Raw genomic sequence first — 19,480 nt, 5'->3', positions numbered from 1 at the left:
GCCTTTGTCAGCCAAAGGAATGGGTTAAGTTTGTGTCAGACTCAAAATTAATATGCTACGAGAAGAGAGATTGCTATTCTAACACCTCTCTTCACATCTAATTTTTTTCAGAGTTTGATACATGTTTTTTTTTTGTAACGTGGTTGTCTAGTTCTGTTACTATGTTAAATTTGTAGTCGTCTAACTCAAAATTTAATAGACAGTTTAAGATTACACTTCCCAAATTTATTTCCAAAATTTGAGATTATAGACTGTACGTGCGCAAGGGCACACGGGTTACGCCCTCGTGTATATCTTCAGGATTTTCACATATCTTCAAACATCTTGCAATAGTCTTGATTGTCGGATCTCATCTTCTCGATTTGTTACGTAGATACGCATGTTACACACGTATCTCAACGGAACAAGGTAAGAAAACAAACACCTCTTTATTGTGTGTTTTTGGTGTGTAAAGCTGATGGGCTTCTGTTTTAAAAACAAGAGTGGCTTCACTATTAGGTTTAAATAAATAAATGAATAGATTATGTACAAAAGTACATAATGAACAGAGGATGAGGTAGTTAATTACAACTAAAAGCTTTTTCAGTTTTGTATGGTTGTCTTCCTGAAAAGACTACTGTTGTTGTTCAGTTAAGAGAGTGAAAGAAGAGAAAAAGAGAACAAGTAAGACAAATGAATGAAACAAAATTAGATACTATTTCTTCTCTTCATCTCTGAAATCTTTGAAACTAGCTAGCAGGACTCTTGTGCCAATGAACTCATCTATCATCACACCAGGCTCTCTTCCCCTCAACAGCAGAACCTGCCAGAATGAAGTTGAAAGTTTCAGATTTAAATGTATGAAGACTGCTTTTTAGACAGACATAGGGTCAGAGTGATCAACACCTAGATCTTTGAGTAAGAATTTTAACCATTGAAGTTCGCAAGAAAGAGAAGCCATTGCCCTATATTCGGCCTCAGCAGACGATCGAGCGATTGTCGACTGCTTTTTAGATTTCCAGGATAGCGGGCTATTACCAAGCATTGTTAGATAGCCCGTGGTTGATTTTCGAGTGGAGGGACATCCGGCCCAATCGGAGTCACAATAACCAGACACATGAAGTGAACTTGTCGAGGATAAGAAAATACCATGACCAAAAGATCCTTTAAGGTATCGTAGAACCCTATGTGCAGCATCAAGATGTGACGTGTGAGGGTTTTGCATGAACTGACTTAACGTGTTAACCGCATACATGATGTCTGGTCTAGTTACCGTAAGATAGATGAGACGACCAATTAGACGTCGATAAACGGTAGGATCAGTAAGAGGAGAACCTTCGTCAGGACGAAGGCGAACTTTTTGTTCCATCGGAAATGAAGAAGGCCGGGAAGCAGTGAGACCGGAATCTTCAAGAATGTCAAGTGTGTAACGACGTTGACATAAAAAAATTCCTCTGGAAGATCTGGACACCTCAATCCCCAGAAAATATTGTAAATCACCCAGATCTTTTAAGGAGAAAGTGCGATCCAAGAAAGATTTGAGATCAGAAATTGCAGATTTATTTGATCCAGTGATGATGATATCATCAACATAAACCAAAACATAGATAGAAATGGATTTGTTTATGAAAGTGAAAAGAGAATAATCGGCCATGGACTGGGTGAATCCCTTTTGTAATAAGACCGAAGAAAACTTGGCAAACCATTGACGAGAGGCTTGCTTGAGACCATAAAGAGATTTGTTTAATTTGCAAACACGAGTCTCCCCCTGACTTGAAAATCCAGGCGGAAGTTTCATAAATACCTCTTCTTCAAGATCCCCTTGAAGAAAAGCGTTGTTGACATCAAGTTGATGGAGAGACCATCCTCGAATTGCTGCGATTGACAAAAGTGCTCGGACCGAGACAAGTTTAGCTACAGGGGCAAATGTGTCGTTATAGTCAAGGCCTTCGACCTGAGTATAACCTTTGGCAACCAAACGGGCTTTGTACCGTTCAATCGAACCATCAGATCGATGTTTGATTTTATAGACCCATTTGCAGCCAATGGGTTTCTTACCAGGAGGAAGAGGTACCAAGGACCATGTATTATTAGATTCCAATGCCGAAATTTCCTTTGCCATAGCGTCACGCCAGTGAGGAGATGTCATGGCCTGAGAATAAGATCTTGGTTCGATGTTCGAGATTACCGAAGTAAGAAAAGCTCGATGTTGAGAAGAGATTGAGTCGACATTTATAATATTAGGTAAAGGGTGATCAACCTCGGGAGTAGGAGATTGAATGGCAGTACAAATATAATCCTTTAAATGGATCGGTGGTCGACGAGTCCGAGTGGATCGGGTTGTTGTATCTGCTGGGCCAGGAGTGACGTCGTGATGGGAGGTGCCTCCAGAATCGTGAGATTCATTATTAACAACGGTGTCCAAGATGGGTTCGGTGGTGGAGGTGCCCACAGAATCCGAACTAGAAGATGGGTGATGTTCTCCCGAGGTGCCTATATGAACCAACTGGTCAGAGGAGGGATCCATGATGTTGCCCGACTGATTATTAGAATTAAATTGGAAAGAACCGTCGTCCGAAATTCGAATAAAAGGGCTGACAGGGATCCGGTCGGGAGAAGGGCTGCCGACGGTAGACATGGGGAATCGGTCCTCATAAAAAATAACGTCACGAGATATAAAAATTTTGCGTGATTGGAGAGAAAATACTTTGTATCCCTTTTGACCATGAGGGTAGCCCAAAAAAATACCCGGAATCGAACGTGGATCAAGTTTAGTTTTAGGTGAGGGATGACGGGCGAAGCATAAACAACCAAAAACCCGAAGGTGGGAAATGGTTGGAGGAGAACCGAGGAGCTTCTCATGTGGGGATAACCCATCTAGAAGAGGTGTAGGTAATTTGTTAATTGTATAGACGGCCGTTAGTATACATTCGGCCCAAAAATCGAGTGGGAGATTTGCTTGTAAACGTAGTGAGCGAGCAACTTCCAAAATATGGCGATGTTTCCTTTCGACAACCCCATTTTGTTGGGGGGTGTAAGGACACGATCGTTGATGAATAATACCATTTTCGTGGAGCCAAGTTTGGATGTCACGATTTAAGAATTCAGTTCCATTGTCGGAACGGATTGTTTGTATTTGAGGAAAAGGAATGTCTCCTTGACCGGATTTAAGTTTATTGATAGAAGAACCAAATTGAGTCTTAATAAAACTTAAAAAGTTCATAAGATAATTTTTAGTATCCGATTTAGAGGAAAGAAAAAACACCCAAGTACATCGAGAAAAATCATCGACGATGGTAAGAAAGAAACGACTTCCGGAAAGAGAAGGGAGAGAAAAAGGACCCCATAGGTCAACATGAATAAGTTCAAATGGTTCGGAAGAAGTAGACGTACTAACGGGAAATGGTAATCTAGTTTGCTTTGATAATGGACAAACATTGCAAGAATTTTTATTCAATGAATTAAACGGAATACACGGAAATTTATTCACTAAATACTTGAAACGGGAAAGACTCGGATGTCCTAGGCGACAATGCCATAAATCCGAAATATTATTGCAATTAAATAATGAAGAAAACAAAATTCTAGGTTCCGTGTGAAGAAAATATAAGCCGTCCCTTTGATCACCATGTCCAATCTTCTTTCCCGTTATTCGGTCCTGAAAGATACACGAAAAAGAATTGAAAATCACTTCACAATCAAGTGATTTAGATACTTCGGAAACGGAGATTAAATGAAATTTAAAACATGGAATATGTAATACATGTTGTAAAGAGAGAGAGCTTGAAAAAGATACCGAACCAATGTGAGATACACGAACTCGACTATCGTCGGGTAATCGGACAAAAAAATTAGGCGGAGCTTGATAATAAATAGAAAACAAAGATAAGTCCGAACATATATGTCGGGAAGCACCCGAGTCTATAACCCAGGGGGTGTAGTTAAAATAATTACCTGTAAGGTTCACATGTGGGTCGGTAGTAGAAGGACCAGGAGAAGACGTTGAAGGTTGGACCGGTGGGGTGCCTACAGAGGACCGTGACTGTTGGGACAGTAAGTTGCATAGGTTTACATACTGTTCGTGGGACATAGAAGTGGCTATGGGCGCCTCCTTGTTGGCTTGAACCGAGTGGACAGCAGCAGTAGTATGGTGTTGTCGAGGACGAGGTGGGTATCCGTGAATCTTATAGCAAGTAGTGATTAGATGACCATGCATACGACAGTTTTCACAAAATGGACGTGGACGTTTAGTACGTGGTTTCTCAATGTTGTCACCTTTGTCCGATCGATTAAAATGTCCATGAGTCGATTGATGAACCGCAAGGGCAGCACCTTCTGGAGTGATAACATTGTCATTCATAATGTTTTGTTGCACTTCTTCCTGCTTGACCAAGCTATGTATACGTAATATAGATGGAAACGGGTCCATAAGCAAGATTTGGCTTCGAATGGAGGAGAAACGATCGTGTAAACCTTGGAGAAATTCCATGGCACGATCTTGATTCAAGCGATCCATCATTGTTTTGCCATGACCACACATACATGGTTCAAAAACAATGAGTGACTGGAGTTCATCCTGAAGAGACTTCAAACATGTGAAATATGCGGAAACGTCGGATCCATCTTGTCGTAAAGATGTAATAGCACGCTTGAGTTGAAAGATCTTCGGGGCATTGGTTTGATAAAACCGTTCATGTAAGTTTTGCCATATTTCTGCAGCGTTGTCATCGTAAAGAATCGATTGACGGATGTCCGGTTCTACGGAGTTCAATAACCAACTAGTAACAAGATCGTTACAACGATTCCATGAATGGAGATCGTTTGGAGAAGTTGGACGTGGGAGAGAACCATCGACAAAGGCAAACTTGTCTTTGGCACGTAAAGCCATCTTCATGGCACGAGACCAAGAAGGATAATTGTCTCCCGATAGAAGGGGTGTGATCAAGATTGTTGTTGGTGATTCCGAATGGTGAACATCAAACGAAGGAGTTTGAGCGCCATTGGTAGGAATAGAACCAGAGGGATTGGAACCCGAGAGATCAGTTGAGGAAGCCATTAGTACTCAAAAAAAAATCTAATATGCTCTGTTACCATATGAAGACTCAACCGAGTCTATTAGTGAAGTGAAGATCGAGAAGGAGAGAGAGAGAGATGAACCGAACAGGAAGAATGAAGAAGAGATATCAAAATGATTTCTATTGTTATCATTTAGGCTGTTATACATGTATATATATATAGGTTAGTGCATGATAAGATATTAACAAGATACAATCTAAAGAAATCTTAACAACTAGAGTTTGTTAGTTGACTAAGTAAAAGAGAGTATTGGAGAGTGTTGACACACCCAAGTGGTCGGGTGTGTTTGTGTATACATGTGTATACGTTAATAAAATGCCAAATAATCCGAAATTATTTCGATTACAGGTCGAATGGTCCAATTGGTTAAGAAACACCACGAAGAGAAGACCTGTCCAATTGGAGCCAACCACATCACCATTTTGTCTGTGTCATGTCCCAGTTTTTGGACCCTTTAGTATTACATATAACATATTAAAAAAAAAAAGTGAGTTTCAAATAGGGACTTGAAAGAAAAACAAAGGAGGTTAATTCGATCATAACCCATGTAGTTAAGGAGAACAAGCTTGATACAGAGTATGGGTGAATGAGAAGCTAATATTACCTAAGCAATTTATTTGATTTTTCTCATGTCCTTGGTCGACTTCCTTTGGATTATAATCATGATTATTATAATATATAGTAATAGGCTAAATTGTGTTAACAAGAAAATAAGATATACAAGGATATATGCACATCAAAATTCAAAAAAACAAAGGTGATAGGGGACTCCCTAACCCTACTCAAAAGTGCACTCCCCCTCACATGGGAAAGCCATTTTAATCTTTTCATAGTTTCTGCCAGACTGAAAGACCAAAATATCATTTCTATGTGACGGGGAGTACACTTGGGAGTAGGGTTGAGGGAGTCCCCAAATCATTTTCTTAGAAAAAAATGGGCTATATGTGGACTAGAATGATTTGTACTGTAGAACAAAATTAGTGCAAGTTTCAAGATCATATAAAACCATTGGATGAAATGATTTCCATATAGACAAGGTTGTCTGATCTCAAAGGAATCATAGGGGAAAGAAAGTATAGTCTAGGCTCCTAGTAGGCTAGTACAAATTGATTAAAGAAGTGTGGTGTTATTGTTTCTTATAGCATCTTAGGATCCCTTTGGCTTGCGTCTCCTTTTTAATAGAAATGAATGTAAGAAAATAAGAGAGAAAGAGAATATATCTCTTTTGGTATAGGAAGAACACTATTTAGTAAAGGCAGTGCGTTAGAAAAGTCAATTTATGTATTTGCTCTTCCTTTATCAAATTAGTTTAAGGAGGGCGTTATAAGGATCATTTAATAAATAGTGCCAAAATAGAAGGACTTAGATAAAAATCAATAATAAATTTAATATTTTCTTCACTTGTAGTTTCTCTCACATAGCAACCAAAACCGTAATATCGTCACTACTATCAACATCACCATTGGTCTTAAAAAACTTGCAAAGTTTACTATCACTGTAGTCTTAGTTTCGAGCTTTTAATGATGCCTCAAGATCTCATGGATGAGGAGCCACCGTTAATGAAGAAGGCAGCCTACATCAAGATAGAACTTAAACGTAGACATCGACTTAAACGAAACCATCGACTTAAACAAGGACATCGACTTAAACGAAGTTTTAGACTTAAACAAAGACATTTATAATTAAGATAATATGTCTCAGGTAAAGAAATATCATTTTCTTGTCTTCTTCTATGGTTGAACAAACATTTTAGGGTTTTAGGTTGTTTTTTTTTCGTAAAGAATTTGTGGTTGGATCGACTGAAAAAGACAACAAATTTCGATAGGGTCGACTGAAAAAGAAAACAAATTTCGGTCGTAACGGCTGAAAAAGATGACAAATTTCGGTTGGGTCGATTGAAAAAGATAACAAATTTCGGCCGGTCCCGCTGAAAATAGTAATAAATTTCGGTTGAGATGGCTGAAAATAGTCTGATGGGAGGGACCAAAGTATAAATTAGATATTTTAAAAAAATGTTTATCCCTCCCTATTCTAAAAAGAGTGCTCTCCCTATCTAATGCACTGCCTTTGCTAAAAATGCTCTTCCTATACCAAAACTCTATATTTTTAGGGCTTCATATATAGTAAAATATGTTCCAACATTTTCGTAGAAAAGTTCTAATGCTAACTTTTCATGTGTGTATATATATATAAATGTGTACATGGTGTACTGTCATCTCCCTTCATCAACATTTAACACCTTCAAAACCCATTCCTTCACTTCTCTCTCTCTTTCTCTGTCTCTCTCTCCATGAACACTTTCAAAATCCATTCTCCATTACTATCTCTCTCTTCATTAACATCTTGAAAACCCATTCCCCATTGGCCATTGCTATCTCTCTCTAATCTATTTCAAGTCCACTCCTTCACTACCCATCTCTCTCTCTCTTGGTAGTAACTTAGATGAGGCCTAGAGAAAGAGATCCATTGGTGGTTGGACGTGTAATAGGTGATATATTAGACCCATTTAAGAGAACAATACCCCTCAAAGTGACATATGGTTCAAAGTACATTACTAATGGTTGTGAACTTAAACCTTCAGCTGTCCTTAACCAACCTAGAGTTGAGATTGGTGGGGATGATCTTAGAACTTTCTACACTCTGGTTGGTCATCATCTCTTTCTCTCTTATTCTCTTAATACTTAACTACTCTAGTTTATCTCACACATTTTTAACAAATAAATTCTATTCATCCCTCCTCCAGCCTTCTGCTGATGTGGCGTCATATTATTGGAGTATACTTTCTCACCATTCTTTCTCCAATTACTCCACACTCAAGTGATACGTCTCCACATAGTGAAGACTGAGAGAGACACCAAAATGGAGGGACGAATAGAACTTTTCATGATATAATTTGAGCAAATCTAATATTTTATCTTAATCTAATGGGCTGTATTCTCCTTGGAACTTTGTAGGTTATGGTGGACCCTGATGCTCCTAGTCCAAGTAACCCTAATTTAAGAGAATATTTGCACTGGTAATCTCTCACTAATCTTTCTTATAATGAAAAAAATGAATATACATATTACGTACTATTTAGGAAACTATTTGTATTGACAAGTGTTTTTAGTATCTATATAATAAGGGAGGAGGGTATCTTTTTCCCCTCCTCCCAATGGCTAAGATTTAGTTTCACAAGTTATATCAAGTGGAGGAGAATAAATTGAGAGTATTTTTGAAAAATCGGATGGCCTACCTTTAATGCCAATTCATCCAAGGGCTGAGATCTCAACAAATAGCATCTTCCAAAGATGCCATCTTCAAAAGACACGGGTTTACGTTTTCTATTATTTTATTTCGACTCTTCCCGCTCGAGCCTTCCCGCCCACGATCATCTCCTTCTCTCTCATCTTCCCATCTCCGTCTGTCTCTATCATCTCCCTCCATTTCTCTTGAAAAGATCTCACTATTTCTCACACTCTCTCACTCATAGTCTCTCTCAAGGAAGATTTTATAGGATTTCTATCTCTGAATTTGGGGTTTAAAGGTTGGAGTTCCAGGTAAAGATTTTCTAGGGTTTCTATCTTTGATGTTTAGATTAACTTGGTGTTTTAGTTGTTAGGTTTAGTTAATCAGATTTTAGATTTACTTGGTGTGTTAGTTTTTAGGTTTACTTAATCAGTTTTTAGGTTTATTGTGTTTTGTTGTTTTTATTTTAGGTTAATCAATTCTAGGTTTTGAAGCTTTTAAGTTTACTTGCTTTGTTGTTTTTGTTTTTGATAATGATTTTAGGTTAATTCTAGGTTAAAATTGAGAGCTTAAGCTTCTCATCTTACCCTCCCACCATTGTTTGTTTTTATGATTTTTAATAATGTTTGGGTTAGTTTGTTCCTTTTGTTTAAATTATATAGGTTTTGAAGCTTTTATGATAAACATGAGAGTTGATGATTTTAGGTTTGATGTTTAGGTTAGTAAACTTTAGCTTCTCATCTTACCCTCCCACCATTGTTTGTTTTTATGATTCTTGATAATGTTTGGGTTAGTTTTGATGTTAAGTTGTTTTTTTATGTTAAACATGAGAGTTGATTCATTGATAATAGTTTATGTTGAATAAAATTTATCTTAAACATAATTTTTGATATTTTTGATAATAGTTGATTCCTTGGTGAATTAGTAATGCTCGGACTAAGTGGGGATTGCGATGTTTGATGTGTTGTTTATTTATCCTATTTTAGTGTTTTTGTGACTATGTTCATCTCTCAATTTGGATTTTCTTTTTGGACTTTTGACATTTCATTTGGGATTGTTGTGTTAGTTCTCATAATCTGTTATAAATGCTAGAGTTGATTTCTTAATGTAACTTGATGGACACATTATAGATTTGATGTTGATGGGGTTGTGTCATAATCCATATGGATATACACTCACCAATCTAGGCATCTATCTTATTCATCTTATTCATAATCCAAACAATTTCACATGATTTTTAGTGATCAACGGTGATATTTTTAGTTGATATGATAAAGATTAGTTTGGTGATTTAGGCATGATATAGTTTCAATCCGTTTCTTATAGATTCTTATGCACGTTAAGTGGTACATTCTTCTTTTTCCAATAGATCTCTCAACATGACCGAGAGTCAAAGGAAGAGAAAATACTATGGCATTTTCAGAGACTCCTCATCTCCAAACCTCTCAATATACGGGCAGGTACAATATATCTGTTAGTATAATTACTTCTGACAACTTTTTTAATTGTACTAACAAATATTATTTTTCATTTCAAATAGGTCGACTCCCACGTGGATGAAACGGTAATAGAGACTTACAACAGTTTTAATCAACTAATCTTTACAAGTTACCATATTTTTTCCCAATCTTATGACAATTTCGTGCAGATTCGACTGTTAACCAAAAGCGGAGTGCAGGTCACAGTCCACAATATGGAGGTTTGGTATCTAAGTCATTTAATATTTAATTTTTATTTGACTAATCTTTTCAAACTATTCATACTTAATATGGACATATCATGATGTAAATAGCAGAGAAACCTCGGAGAAAAAGGCGACTTATATAGACAAAGGAAAGTCTACAGCGGTAACATCTGAGGTAGACTTTCAAACATTTAATTGATCAAGTTGTGAGCATAATATAAATTTTACTTTTAATTATTATACTAAACGTTGGGGTTTCTTCCCTTAATTAGATAATGAACTCAGTCTTGCGCATCAACCACATGGGAAACAAAACATCCTTAAACTTTAGACTGCATAACCTTTGTTTTTTTCATGCTTTAGACATTGACATCATTATGTGATCTGGAGATGTGCTCAACATTTGTAGGAAGTCGGCATTTTTCTTACTCTAATTTGATAACTTTACTAGATTTGTGTTAAATATATTGCGAATTTTAATTTATTGTGTTAATAACTTTTCAGGTGTTGCTCAATGGCTACAATTCTTTTATTTGTAAGTATTTTTTTTCGTCTTGGTTTTGCTAAGATAGTGGATATGGTTATGTCTTTTACAAATATCTGAATAGTTACAAATTGTATCTCATTCCAAATAAGAATTATATCCGTTAGACCGGATCATGTATATTCTCACATTTTCAGATGTTATTAGATCCTTATCAAAAGTTACAGTCTTCAGTACGTACTTTTTAAGTTTATTAGAATATCAGAATTATGTCATTGGTTGGTGCTATTTGCTTCATGTTTCAAGTTTATTTGTCCTCATTACTCTTCTTTGCGGTAATGTGACGTCACACGTTATTAATTTTTGTAATGTTATTCAGGTATCATAAATGCGACATTCAGATGGGAACATGCGATTTTTTTCTAAAGAAAACATGCGACTATTTTCAATTGGAAGTTACTTCTTATTAGAATTATTGTTGAAGTGGGTAAACAATCTTTTTATTGTAAGTCATTTTTCTAATTCGTATTGATAAGATCTTTCATGATGGTTTTACATTGACAATGTGATGTTGCATATTACTAATTTCTGTAATGTTATCCAGGTACCGTAAATGCGAATTTGGATGAGAACACGAGATGTTTTTGTACAAAAAACCCACGACTTCTTTAAAATATAAGTTACTTCCTATGATCGTGCGCATAATTTGCTCGATTTGTAACGCATTGGAAAGAACTGTCCGTGCCCCACGGGCACGGGTTACACCCTCGTTATTATTTAAAGGAGGACTTTCTAGAGATTCAGAGTAAAACTGTTTCCTGAAAAGTAGACAAGGACTCTCTATAGAGAAAGAATCTTCTCCTCAAAAAAAAAAAAAAAAAAAAAAAAAAAAAAAAAATCTTAGTATGGTACATGGGCAAGAAACCCAAAAATCAATGAAATGACTTGATATTCTTTAACCATCTATGACATCATCATCATCACCTTTTCCTATGCCAAAACCCACATTACATGTGTAAAGCCAAAGATTACCTTAAATTTTGTCATCAATGTCACCTTTGTTCACTCTTTACTACTTGGGATCTTAAGTTTAAGGTTTTATATTCTTGAGTTTCAAAAGAACATATCTTTCATGTAATGTTCCAATTGATGTTCAATATCATAGTTTTAGTAAGTACTTTTTTTTTTGTTGAGCTTAGTCTTTAAGGAATTTGATCACTTCATATTCTTTTGCCCAAAAGATAGACAACATAAAAGTCTTTCAACAATTAAAGTAGGCCTAGCAAACCCATGGATATAGAATCAATCAGGATCGATCTTAATAAGACACCACTCCTTCCTTTTGAGAATTAGATTCCATCTTAACACTCTTTCAGTTAACATATCAGATCTGTCATCCGTAACTCTTCTTCTGAAAGATGGGTTGTTTAAAATTTATGTATCTAATAAAAAATTACATTTATGGCATTATAGGTTGGTGACTGACATTCCAGCGACCATGGGTGCAGAATTTGGTATGTAAAATTGACCAAATTTATCATTTGTGCTCATTTATAAAAATAAATGACTCCAGCTGTTTCCTTTGGAGATCTGGCTAAAAGTTTGATAATTGGCCCTTGAAAGATTTTGTACCTTCCTTTGAAATGTTTTGAGAAGGTACAATGAGATTTTGCTTTCTAAGATTTTTCATGTGGCCAGTTTTTTTTTATGGGGCATGTCCACTTACAGAACAATAGTCTCATCTCTATGGTGATAAAAGTAATAGAATATCGTATCGAACACAAAGGTAATAGTTTTACGAAGGATATACCAAGGCTCATGCGATATAGAGATTAATATAGATTAGTGAATATGTGTTTGAATGATGGTTCCTTTACTTTTCAGGAGAAGAAATGGTGCCTTACGAGAATCCACTCCCATCGGCTGGCATTCACCGTTTTGTTTTCGCATTATTCAGACAACTTGGACGACAAACTGTCTACGCTCCTGATTGGCGTCAAAATTTCAACACCAAACAGTTCTCCCAACTTTACAATCTTGGACTTCCGGTAGCCGCTGTTTATTATAACTGCCAGAGGGAGTCTGGTTCCGGAGGAAGAAGAAGGTGATTTGGGCTTTTGAACAATCCACAATATCTAGTCCCATGAGAACAATGAACAGAAAGTTTTCCCTCAGTTTTCTGCCCGACTATTTGGTTCTTAAAATGTATTTTCTTTTTTTTTTTTTGAATTGTCAACGTGCCTCGGATTTCTTACCAATATTATAAAAATACATTAAAACCAATAGAGAAACAGAGGCACAACTAGAAATTTCACAAAAGTTTGTTTGTATTTTGTTCATTCTAGTGGATGAAATGACCTTACACCCTAGGCAACAAACGTATGCCCTAGGTAGAACAATTTACCGACGATATTAAAGTAACCAATCCGACATATATAATATATTAAAAGTCACATGGAACCTAAAAAGGGGTTAAGAGACAGAGTCCTCAAGAGTGGCACTTTAGGGGGCCTAATGGAAAATAGCTCTAAATTCTTTTAATCATACTTGATCATAAAACTCTAGGGTTGTTTGACAATGACAATGTAGGACTCTAAGCAACCCTAATATAGACATCCAAAGGGTTTCACATTACTCTTCAAATAGAATACAAAAGCTGAACAAACATATGCATTTAACAAGAAAACAGTTTTAATCCCAATGTCAACTACAACCGATCACACCGTTGTAAACTCCTGATACTCCATCCAATCCCAATTGTTTCATTTCGTTTACATATCCAAAAAGCAACTAGGAAAATTATGTATAATATGTATATATATAGATTTGACCCTGATCTCGGATCAATCTGCACGGCAAGAAACAGAATCAAACATACGCGAATATGCAGAGTGATCAAACATGTAAAAAAGGAAAAAATAAGAATCGGTCAATAAGATTTTGAGTACGCTTTTTTAAATCTCGGGAGCTGAAACGGGCATCTTCTGCGTAAGAAGTGGTTGAAGAGCTTTCACAACAATAGACATGTTTGGGCGAAACTCTGATTCGTACTGTACGCATAATGCAGCCACGGCAGCCATCTGAATTACCAAATAACACCCTTATATCATTAGTTTTTTTCGGAACATTCACAGTGTACAATGCAAAAAATTTATACCTAAAACTTGCCTATTTTATGTAAGAGTTAAACTATCACCCGTCTTATACAGTTACACGTAAATTCATAAACGAAATTGATAAAGTTGGTTTCTCATAAGGGGATACTTGGCATTTGATGAACTCTTAAGATTTATTTGGTTCCAAGTAACTAGAACTAGATTATTTTATTCTTTTATACCAAATAAGATTGTTAGCAGGTATAAGGAATGTACCTTAGCAACTCCTTTGGGGGGATATTCTCCTTTCAGCTTTGGATCAACACATTGTTTAACCTTATCCTCGCTCAATCGTGGAGTGGCCTATCACAAAATATAAAGAAACGACATTATAGGTAATTCGTAAAGAGAATTGCTCAATACAAAATAAATAAAGTTTTGAAAAATATCTAGTCAGTCTCCTGAGAAAGGGCACTGACTGGTTGTAAATACAAAAGTCTACCCTATCTGCAGTTAACTTTATCGAACCAAATAGAACAATGCTTTTCATAGTCCAGTCAACTTGAGGGTGACAAAAGGAGGTTGTGTATGATATAGAAATTTTAATAGAAAAAGAAAGAATCAAAGTGGATTCAACCTCAGTAAAACTCGGGTCAGGTTCAAATTTTACTACTAATAATTAATAGGGGGAGTACGAAAATAGCAATAAATGTAGTTCTAGAGCAACAAAATCATACAAGATACTTAAACGAAATACTGTACTAGGGTTAGAAATAATTAATAGTTAGAAATTGTTGTATCACTTATTATTATTGCTGTATTTGTGAAATCTTTTGATTATAGGTATAAGATATGAAAATAGGGATATAACCATAAAACTATATTTCTTGCCTCAGTTATTTGTGACAACATATTTTTAAGCTTAGTTATCAAGTTCAGAGTTGTGTTGATTATGTGTGTGGTCCTAAGTTCCTAACACGATATGGTGCAAGTATTCTCATGATATACATACAACATCTCGTATTATACCCACTGAAGTGACTGCCAGTATGCGCCAAGAGTAAATGAGTATATGAGCGTCCGAGTATCCAAAACGGTAAAATGTACGTAAAAAGTAGTATTCAAATTAAATAAGACTTTATGTAAAGAAAATATAAGGGTTCAGAAAAATTCAAAGTACACGCAAAACAAAAGTGTAAAAGCACTGAATACTAGTGATTCAAGGTCCTTCCTTCCACTTAGTGAAATTGAGGTGCCTCGAGGAATATGGGTAGCTCCTTGATGAGCGAAAATCACAGTACTTAATTATTACCTCCAGAATTTGCTATTAAAATTACTAATTAATATATCATATGTATCAGCAATTGATCAATACTGGTGAAATAAAAACAGTAAAATGCTTATTAGCTGTTAAGATCACTAACTAAATATGTTCCAGGCGATTGATCACTACCGGTGAAATAAACAGTAAATCACTTACCCAAGTAACAAGACTCTGTTGTCCACGAGGCATAGTATGATCTACAGGTTTCCTACCAGTCAGAAGCTCCAAGAGAACAACCCCAAAGCTATATACATCACTTTTTTGTGTCAATTGCCCAGTCATGGCATACCTGCATCAGCTTTTACAAGTCAGTCACCAACTAGGAAAGATGGGAACTACTGCATACCATATATACAGTATAATAAATATATCTATATTCGTACAAGATATTGCGTTAATATGCTGGAGTCAAATTTGGGTAATGTATTTTCAAACGCCTTAGAGTTATGTTTGCTAGAAGCCAAGAAATTACAATAATAGCATAAGAAATTCACATTTGGCATGATGTGAACTCCAGAAGGAAGATACTTTTACCTTACAGATTGTGATTTTAAAAAGGTTATAACTATATAGGATGTCTACTCATAATTCCAGATTTCCATGGTTTTGCTACGGAGTACAGCTAACAAGTTACCATTTCCCTCATCAAGTTTGGAACTACTTTTTGTTGCAATGGATACACATAGGAAAACTATACCTAGGCTTCTTAAAATACACTCACCATATAAAGCTTGATTTAAGATTAAGAAGAGAATTGCAAACATAGAGCATCAATAGGCTGCCACAAGGCAAACGAGAATCGCACTACAACAGTATAGAAGAAATGCCGGGGATTGCGAAGACCTAGAACAAAACTAAGTAGTCGAACATAGGAGAGACAAAGACTTGGGCAGCGGGCATGGTTCATGAAGAACCTCATCTATACGTACAAAATATCTTTATTGTCAGAGAAACCCCTTCAACAAAATAAAAACCTAGTGAGTTTGCACGTCGCTTTAAGGTTCAATTAATCAACTAGATCTCTGGGATATATGAACAAAAAATAAGGAGACCATGTATGCATACACCAGTATAAAATTTAACTAGTTAAACTATTTATAGATAACTTAGAAGGAAGAAATGTGAGTTTGGCAGCATTACTCTGGTGCATGATAACCAAATGTTCCCAGAACTCGAGTTGAATGAAGACGAGCTGCCATGTCAGGAGCCTGATTTGAAAGGTTGAAGTCTGCAATTTTGGCTTTGAAGTCCTCAAATAGAAGCACATTGCTTGATCTGATATCCCTATGTATTATTGAAGGTTGGATCTTCTCATGCAAGAACTCCAATCCTCTTGCTGCATCAACTGCAATCCGCACTCGCTGCATCCAGTCAAGTGCAGGACCTGGCTGTGCACCCTGGACTCCTTTTCTACCTGCAGGTTGAAGAAAAATTCAGAGCAGACTAGAGTTGTGAACGAAAGAAGATAAATGAAAATGGATAAAAATTAAGGGAACAAGCAAAATTCCATACCATGCAAAATGTCATGTAGAGAACCCATGGTAGCGAACTCATAAGCTAAGACACGAAGACTGCCTTCTACACAGTAACCATGCAACTGAACAAAATTCTCATGTTTTAGTTTTGATACCATAGACACCTGAAATTGGAAACAAGAACACGGTAAGAAGGTAATAAGAACTCCCAACAATAAACAAATACCTCAAAGCATGCCCCTTTTCCTGAAAATATCATGCTTCAAAAAAACTGTTCTGATAAAGGAGTACATTAATTGTAATATTTGCATATATACCTGGGTCAAAAACTCCATATTCGACTCAGGTTCAGATGCAACATCAAGCTTCTTTATAGCAACAGCAGTCTCACTATCTAACGTTGCATAATATACTCTTCCATATGACCCTTCACCAATCAAAGACTTCGAACCGAAATTGTCGGTCTTCTGTTTCAGTTCATCCAAAGACAAAGGAGGTACTTCGATAGTTGGTGGTGCTTTTTGAACTTCAGTATACCCAGTAGGCTTACCTGAAATATAGAAATATGTACGTTATTAGAAGAAAATCATATTTATGCCGAGCACCACATACACGTGCGGGAAGTAAGGAAATAAAGCAAAGCAGATCTAGTTCTGTTCTACTACTACTACATAAAAGTAAATACATATCTACGTAGTTCTACGAACCACTTTTTGTAATCCCCACAACCGTTGGTTGTGAAAGAACACAAATTCTGCAATATCATGTTGAAGACATACTACTGCATTCTACAAATATGTTTCGGTCTTCTAGCTTATTTACTATGTCTTCACCTACTAGAAAAACAATACGCATTTATCAACTTTAAGTCAATATCTTCTGATGCGAAACTGAGAAGTCCTCTATACAACAAAAAACATACCATCCTGGTTCTTGAGAGGTTCATCTTCATGGGGAGCATGTGATTCTTCTACTTCACAATTACAACAAAGCCAACGACGCATCTTTTGTCTCTTCTTTAATTCAAGAACACCAGCTGATTGTGCATTTCCCTATATAACCCACAATTTTTTTTCTCAAAACAATCTACTTTCAAAGATTAACATACATATATATATATATATATATACATAGAATTTTCGATATGGGTATGAACAAATGCATCTAAAAACGTTTTAATCAAATAATTCACTACATTTGCCAATGATGCATTTATCAAATTAGATGAAAATTAATCAAACCCACAATTGAAATCAATATACTATTTAATATCAAATTGTGAATGAATTAGTATGAAAATAAATGAGTTTTTTGAACAAATTCTTACCAATAAACCGAATTTCTGAATATCATCTTCCATATTCAAAAAACAAAATGACTCAAACAATTGCCCTTCCTTAAAATTACAACAACTGGAAATATCCAGATGAAGTAAAAATGAAAAGGAAGGCAAACTCACAAATCAATTCGATTGTAAAGACTTAACCACCAACAATGAAAGAAAAGACATGATGAATATTATTTCACCAAAAAAAAAAACCCTAGATCAATCGGTTGAGAAATAATTAAAATATAAGGAAGACTAAAAAAGGGTATATTTTTTTTTAAGAGAGACGAAATTGAGATTTAGAGAGAGAAATTGAAAGAGAGGGAGAGAGAATTACCTGGTTTTCTCTGTCTAGGGTTTCTCTTTCTGTTGGAAAATTGGTGATCGAGAGATGATGGCAGGTAACCTACGTGAGAATTATACTCGGGGTTGGAATCTTTTTGCTAGTTTATTGCGACGTCTTATTCTGATGTCGTAGCGTTATAAGTCGGTCACCGATAATCTAAAATTATTTATTCACTCGAGGAGGAGGCATCCGTTGATTGTTGTGACGTGGCTTTTTGTGGGTCCTAGTTGAGATATTTTTTTTTCTAGGCTGGACGAAATTGATACTTTTTTATTGTGGGCGGGACCCATAGAATAGACGACTGATGACTGAGTCAAAAGTCATACGCGTTTCTAGTTTATAGATTGATCCTTGGATACTAATATTTTATAAATTCACCCCTAAATTAATGTATTTTGGGATGAAAGCCAATTAAGTATGCCGAACCTCTACTGTGAATCGGATCGGCGGTTTCTGAATTTTTGGAATAGATGTACAACTAATTGACTGTTTTATACCTATATTTACTTTACTGGTGCTCTTTATAACCCAAAGTAATAAATGATGGACATCCACTTCACCAACTATCGATCATGTAACTTTTGAATTATTTTGAACGATTACTCAACCAACTGGATGAGTAACCGTTTGCTTGATGTAATGACATTAAGATCTTAGTAGAAAAAAGGATGAAAGAAATATACTTTAGTTTAGTTAAATACGGTTAGTTTCCATCCAAATTAATATACACTATAAACTCATAGCTATATCTAGCAATTATTTGTTTGATTATCAAAATCACTAATGATCCACTTCAAACTAAATGTACCGTATTCAGGTGGTCATATTAAATATTAGTTTATGGTTGTTTGTAATAAGAAACTATATCTCATGTCTAATCCTTACTACTTCAACGATTACTGATTTGTAGTTTTTTGAAAGTGGACGAAAACTAGTAGAGCAAGTAAAAATAACATTTTATGACTATTTTTTGGGGAAAAGGAGTTAAAGAAAAGAAATATAGCTTAACATATGTAAATGTGAGTGAGCTCAACAAAAAAATATATATGTAAATGTGTGTGACTATTTATTATGATGGTGGTTTGCATGTAGAGAGGTAAACACTATGAGTCAATATGCATCCTCAAGAGATGATAAGCAAAATAAAATAAAATGAGGTAGTAGGATAATGCAAAATATGATGTTAATTTGACCTCTTACTCTATTCTATATACTATGATTTTGTCCAAGATTTGCTTGCTAACCTTTTTATATTAGTTGCACGTCTTTAAATTTCCAAAAGAACTTAAAAATATGGTATGAATGTATGAATAGGATAATGTTAGTCGATTATGAACCATTTTATGCTTTTTAATGAAATCGAACTAATTATAACTCTGGCCTATCAAATTGGATATTTTGGTATAAGAGCTTTGGTGGCTTTGGACTCCATGTTTTGGATGGTACAACAAAAGCTCTGTGG

The 19,480-nt window shown here is 35.7% G+C and overlaps 3 protein-coding genes and 1 long non-coding RNA gene across 6 annotated transcripts; 2 read left to right on the top strand and 2 right to left on the bottom strand.

The window, feature by feature from the left end:
- Positions 1-3,602: 3,602 nt before the first annotated feature.
- On the bottom strand, positions 3,603-5,035 carry LOC147559822 (uncharacterized). Its single transcript, XM_086659218.1, has 2 exons — positions 3,934-5,035; positions 3,603-3,637 (listed from the first exon to the last, which is right to left on the bottom strand). Exons 1-2 carry the CDS (start codon positions 5,033-5,035, stop codon positions 3,603-3,605), a joined length of 1,137 nt encoding a protein of 378 aa, XP_086515344.1.
- Positions 5,036-7,497: 2,462 nt separating this feature from the next.
- Positions 7,498-12,626, top strand: LOC147559820 (protein VERNALIZATION 3-like). Its single transcript, XM_086661770.1, has 4 exons — positions 7,498-7,698; positions 8,010-8,071; positions 11,925-11,965; positions 12,336-12,626. The coding sequence occupies exons 1-4, from the start codon at positions 7,498-7,500 to the stop codon at positions 12,557-12,559; spliced, it is 528 nt and encodes a 175-aa protein (XP_086517896.1). The 3' UTR covers positions 12,560-12,626.
- Positions 8,404-11,144, top strand: LOC147559821 (uncharacterized). 2 transcript variants are annotated; one of them, XR_015234669.1, is made up of 8 exons: positions 8,404-8,594; positions 9,653-9,743; positions 9,824-9,847; positions 9,932-9,982; positions 10,079-10,142; positions 10,472-10,502; positions 10,831-10,956; positions 11,056-11,144. It is a non-coding gene; the product is annotated as an uncharacterized LOC147559821 (long non-coding RNA). The 2 variants fall into 2 exon arrangements; XR_015234670.1 differs by having other exon boundaries at positions 8,418-8,594; positions 10,076-10,142.
- A 482-nt stretch (positions 12,627-13,108) lies between the features above and the next one.
- LOC147559819 (protein CYTOSOLIC ABA RECEPTOR KINASE 5-like) lies at positions 13,109-18,130 on the bottom strand. Of its 2 annotated transcripts, none has more exons than XM_086661769.1 (8): positions 18,010-18,130; positions 17,268-17,397; positions 16,663-16,895; positions 16,383-16,509; positions 16,011-16,284; positions 15,027-15,159; positions 13,823-13,909; positions 13,109-13,531 (listed from the first exon to the last, which is right to left on the bottom strand). In XM_086661769.1, the coding sequence occupies exons 2-8, from the start codon at positions 17,347-17,349 to the stop codon at positions 13,406-13,408; spliced, it is 1,062 nt and encodes a 353-aa protein (XP_086517895.1). In that variant the 5' UTR covers positions 17,350-17,397; positions 18,010-18,130; the 3' UTR covers positions 13,109-13,405. The 2 variants fall into 2 exon arrangements, with proteins under 2 accessions (XP_086517895.1, XP_086517894.1); XM_086661768.1 differs by having other exon boundaries at positions 17,673-18,011.
- Between the last annotated feature and the right edge of the window lie 1,350 nt (positions 18,131-19,480).

Source organism: Eschscholzia californica, unplaced genomic scaffold (assembly GCF_041429995.1).
Source record: "Eschscholzia californica isolate CP2 unplaced genomic scaffold, dmEscCali1.0.p SCAF_2, whole genome shotgun sequence".
Classification (NCBI taxonomy): domain Eukaryota; kingdom Viridiplantae; phylum Streptophyta; class Magnoliopsida; order Ranunculales; family Papaveraceae; genus Eschscholzia; species Eschscholzia californica.
Note: the sequence above shows the minus strand (reverse complement) of the source record. Positions and strands in the feature narration are given on the sequence as shown.